At 40.8% G+C, this 5,386-nt stretch overlaps 1 protein-coding gene across 2 annotated transcripts in view; it reads right to left on the reverse strand.

Annotated features, from left to right (window-relative positions):
* Positions 1-5,380, reverse strand: part of SLK (STE20-like kinase) — a 63,017-nt gene extending 57,637 nt beyond the window's left edge. The window contains exon 1 of one of the 2 annotated variants that reach the window (XM_010859404.1): positions 4,922-5,380. In XM_010859404.1, coding sequence (XP_010857706.1) covers positions 4,922-5,071 — 150 coding nt within the window. In that variant the 5' untranslated portion in view covers positions 5,072-5,380. The remainder of the gene's footprint in view (positions 1-4,921) is intronic. The other variant, XM_010859405.1, reaches the window with a different exon arrangement.
* Positions 5,381-5,386: the final 6 nt, after the last annotated feature.

Below are 5,386 nucleotides of genomic sequence, written 5' to 3' on the forward strand. Positions count from 1 at the left end.
TGGCTGCTGCTGCTGCTGCTGCTGCTAAGTCGCTTCAGTCGTGTCCGACTCTGTGCGACCCCAGAGACGGCAGCCCACCAGGCTTCCCTGTCCCTGGGATTCTCCAGGCAAGAACACTGGAGTGGGTTGCCATTTCCTTCTCCAATGCATGAAAGTGAAAAGTAAAAGGGAAGTTGCTCAGTCGTGTCCGACTCTAGCGACCCCATGGACTGCAGCCTACCAGGCTCCTCCGTCCATGGGATTTTCCAGGCAAAAGTACTGGAGTAGGGTGCCATTGGCAGGAGGATTCTTTACCACTGAGCCACATGGGAAGCCCTTTGTGTAACTCAGTTAGGCTAATTCTAAAATGTACATGAAAGCCCTAACGGCCAAGAATATACTAGACATTGCTGAAGAAGAGGAAAAGGAAGTCTTTCTCTAGCAGAGATTTGTTTTGATGCTTCCCTAATTAAGACAGTGGAAAACCGATAAAGGAACAGACAAACAGATCAATGAAGAGACTAGAAACCCCAGAAACAGACACATGCTACAGAGCAGTGAGGAACAGTCTCCCCCAATGACGAGCCATGGGACAAGTGTGTGCCCATTGTAGAAAACAAGGAAATTGGACCCCCGGCCTCACACTATTTGCAAAAATCTTCACTAAGTGGGTTGTAGACATAAATGTTAAAGGCTAAATCATAAAAGCTCTTAGAAGATAAGATAGCGGTTTATCTCCATGATCTAAGGTTAGGAAAACTTTTCTCGCCTTTTTTTTAAATTCAAAAATCGAATTGGCTTTATTAGGTGATTCATGAATCAGGCAGCATCCCATCCAACAACTGCAAGGGCGCCCCAGGAAAGCATTTCTCAAATACAATACAGAAAGCAGTAACTGAAAAAGAAAAAAACAGACAAAATGAAGTATGTTAAAATCAAGAATTTCTTGTTCATAAAAGACACCATAAAGAAAATGAAAAGATGGGCACAGAAGAAGAATGTATCTGCAATAGCCATAATCAGCAAATGGATAAAATCCAGAACACACAACAAACAAACAAGAAAAAGACATCCAAGAGAAACATGAACAGGACACTGAACACGAAAGAAGAAATCCAAGTTACTAACAATCCTATGCAAAGAAACACTTAGTAGTAGTCAGAGAAAAGATGAATTAAAACCACAGTGCAAAATAAAACATCAGATTGTCAAAACTAAAAAATTCCAACAATATCAAATGGTGGAGAGAATGCAGAGTAAGGAAAATTCTCATAGGATGCTGGTGGGAGTGTAAACCGGTAGAGTCTAGTAAAATTAAAGATACACTACCCTATAACCTAGCAATTCTACTTCTAAGTTAAGTCTTGGTGAAATTCATGCATACATGCACCAGTATAAAAGCCAAAAACTGAAAACAACTGATACAGCCAACAGGACAACGGTAAATAACTGGTGATATAATCATATATTGGGATTCTATGCAACAATTAAAATTAACTATAGCTCTAGTGATAAGAAAGACAAATCTCACAAACCTAAAGCTATTCTGAAAGAGGTAAGACGCCAAATACACTCAGTACACACAAAAGTTATGATGCTTGGTTATACACTGCTAGGTAGTAAAGTATAAGGAAAGCAAAGAAATGAATAACTTACAGACAGGATAGTGGTTTCCTTTAGTGGGAGAGCAGAATCTATTCAGAAAGGTGAAAAGGATTCTAGAACACTGGCAGAATTCCTTTACTCTGACGGTTGTTAATATTGAGTTCACTTTATTACTGTTTGCTAAATGTACATCTATGTGTTGTACTTTTCAATATAATGATTATATGTTTCACTATTTTTTAAAAAGGCGCATGCCCATCTGGGTCATAAAATGAATCACTTTTCATCCAGCGCAAGTCAGTAACCCAGCTTCAATTCAACAGATCATTTTATGGCATTCCTTCTTTTTTTTCTGTTAAAAGCAACAGAATTCCAAATGTAAAAAAAAGTGAGGGATATTACATATCTTCATTTATATGTCAAATAATACTATTAAAAAAAGAGAAAATAAATTTAAAATCAGGAAGCTCTTTCAAGCAAGACAGTAACTGTTACAGAGCTATGTAGTGCAGGACTAAGTGGAAAGAATACAACTATATGATGAAAAAATGTTTCAAACAAACTAGATACACAAGACAATTGCCTATTTAGAAATTAATCTTTGTAAACAGTTATAAGCATATGAGAGTTGGAATCAACTTCAGAAACAGCTTTCTGTTGCACACTATACATACTATTGTAAGGTTTGATTGCTTTTTCTCCTACACGGAAGGAAGTTTATAAATTTTTAAATGTTCTAGGGAATCTTGGACAGGAAAAGAGGTTATGAAAAAGACGTAACAAGTGAGATAAGTTTAAATTTTAAATTTTCTGTTTTAAAAAGCTCCCAGCTTACTCCTTGGAAGCATAAAATAGTGAGACAAAAACAGAAGATGCAAAGAACTCCCATTCTTCAAATATCACACTAAAATATATACCAAGCCCACAAAAATTATCCTTGACACAGTCTTACAGTGTTAAACTACATGGAGTAAAGCTCTTATTTTTCAAAAATTTTCAATAGGTATCTCACTATAGGAAGACATATTCACTTTGCAATGTCATGAAAGAATTAAATCACAGAGTATTAGCATGTCAACACAATCTGCCTGTGCCAGAAAATGGTTTTACTATCTTCCTAGGTCCCTTTTCCTGTCCCATCCCATATTTCGCTTTCAAGCTCTAAATATAACGACAGTAATTTTCTGCCATTTCCTGAGCCCTTTTTCGTCTCTTACATTTATTATTTCCTTTAATTCTCACATACTGAGGAGTAAGTTTTACTGATGAGAAAAACGAGACATGGAATGATTAAGTAACTTACCCAACGTCAGAGGTTGCTATTGAGGGAGCCAAGATACAGTCCAACTCCAGAGCCAGTATCTTAATACTACACTGTTTCTATTCAATAGAACATTTATACCATGAAAACTGCCCATAATCACCTACTGCCTTCTAACTACCAGATCCCAGATACCTCGAGGATTTATTACTGCCTTTCCTAGATAACTGCATACTCACACAACATTAATGGGTAAAGGAATCTAAACATTTAGGGAAATCTATGATTTTCCAGCTAAGAAAAAGGAGGTCCAGAGACATTAAGTGTCCTGTCCAAGATCTCAAAGCTTGTTTGCAACAACCAGCAATAAAACACAATTCTTAACTCCCAGAAGCATCTTCGCACTGCACTAAAAGCCCTGTCTACCACACTTCTAAGGAAATGGCAGCCCACTCCAGTGTTCTTGCCTGGAGAATCCCAGGAACAGGGGAGCCTGGTGGGCTGCCGTTTATGGGGTCACACGGAGTCGGACACGACTGAAGCGACTTAGCAGCAGCAGCAGCACCACACTTCTATACTGTAAGCTCTTGTTGAAATCCACACCCTCCACATTAGGTACTGAAGTTTACTCTGCCAACTTTCACAGCACACAAGAGCATCAGCAGCACTCACAAGCAGGTAACACACATTCTTTCATTTCAACAAACAGAAAGAGAAATGCACTATGTGCTAAGGCAATAGAATTAACCCAAATGTATATCAGAATTTGGCCCCTGGTCTTATCATAATAGCATAAATACATTAACATGTGTGTTAATAGTGCCATAGTAGCAATGTGAACAACGTGTTTTGAAAGCACACAGAAGAGAGTAGACATTTCAGACTAAGAAGGCGGGGCTTTGAGATGTGTCAGAGCCAGTGTAAAGGCAGGGTGGGATGGTGCTTAGAAAGAAGGGAAAATGATATCACTTCTACAACCAGAGGTTTAAGTTAAAAAAAAAAAAAGCAGTAATCATAAACACAGGGTCAGAAGAGCTGAGTTCAAATCTAGGCTGTGACTGGTGTGAATGTGAACAATTTCTGTGTCTCAGCATCCTCATCTATGAAATGGAGATACTAGTGACCTGCATGTCTCCCAGGACTTTTGTGGGGGCCAAATTAGTGTAAGTTAAACATAAGTTATTTATACTTCACATCTAGGCAACCCTGTGGGTCCTTCCCCTTAAAAACTGTCTCATAAAAACCTCACCCTTCAGATGAAAATATTCCAATGACATCATTCGTATACTCCTTACAGGATAGTAAACATTTAACACAAATGCCCTCAGACTAAAACAGCAAACTTCCTTCTACTGAGATGAATATCTGGGTATAAAAAATATTTGTGTGTATATATATTGGGGGGGGTGTGTTTTTTAATTTCTTAAGCCCTGGAATGGATTTCTAGTCAGTGCTTATTATATTTAGAAACTAGTATCAGATGCAGGTTTCCTTCTGGAAATTTTCTATCAGAAATTACATTCCATTTTACAGTATGCTGTCAAGCAACCAACTCAAGAATAGTCTGCAAGTAGCAATCGCTTTGCTCTCATCCCAAGAGACTGGTTATGTATAAGCTATAGATACAACCAAATACATACCCTGGACCCCAAAAGGGAACTATTTTAGTATAAGCATATATATATGAATGCAAACAGCTTCACAGAAAAATAGAAATCCACTTTAAACTATGAGTTTCTGATATGAAAACATTTGAGGGCTAAACCAGACAGACCCCTCCTTTTAATGAAAGAACACCCTCATTTCCTTTAACCTTTAACAGAGTAGACTGTATCCCTTGCCTCTCTTTGGCAACCATTCTTTAAACTACATCCAGGCCCTATTTTGTTCAACCTTAAACCCTACGTCTTAGCTACTCCTCGGATGGTAACCTAAATAAAGTTTCAACGTACGTTTACGAAGTCAAAAGAAGGTCCCAAAGACAGGAACAGGACGCGAGAGCGAGAAATCCTCGTGCCACTCCCGGCCGCTGGCTGTTTGATCTCTCAAGTGTAACTTCCCTTTTCTCCCTCTTACCTTGTACACTTTGCCAAAGGCTCCGTCGCCCAATTCTCCTATAATTTCCCAAAACTCCTCCGGGTTCAGGTCCCTCTTCACATGTTCGTACTGCTTCTTCTTCTTATCGCTCCCCAACTTGAAGATCTTACGGAAATTGAAGAAGGACATTTTTCCTCCCCAACAGAGTTCCTCACACTTAAGGATCAAAAACAATAAGAGGCAAAGTTTCTCCTCCCTCGTCTCCCGCGCGAGCCCGGCGGGCGGCGGCGGCGGGCGCGGGCAGTTCGGGCTCCCGCCGCTCCGGCCAGGCGGTCCCGGGGGAAGGCGGGGCGCGACTCCCCCTCCGGCCCACGGGGTGGGGGCGCCGCGCGGCGGCCCCTCCGCCGAGCCCGGCCCGCGAGCTGCACGGCTAAACGCCTGGCCCCCGGCCGGCCCTTGTGGGGCGGCACCTGCCCCGACGCTCGTCCCCACCCGGCCCGGCCC

Source organism: Bison bison, unplaced genomic scaffold (genome assembly GCF_000754665.1).
Source record: "Bison bison bison isolate TAMUID 2011002044 unplaced genomic scaffold, Bison_UMD1.0 scf7180017864456, whole genome shotgun sequence".
In the NCBI taxonomy this organism is placed as follows: Eukaryota; Metazoa; Chordata; class Mammalia; order Artiodactyla; family Bovidae; genus Bison; species Bison bison.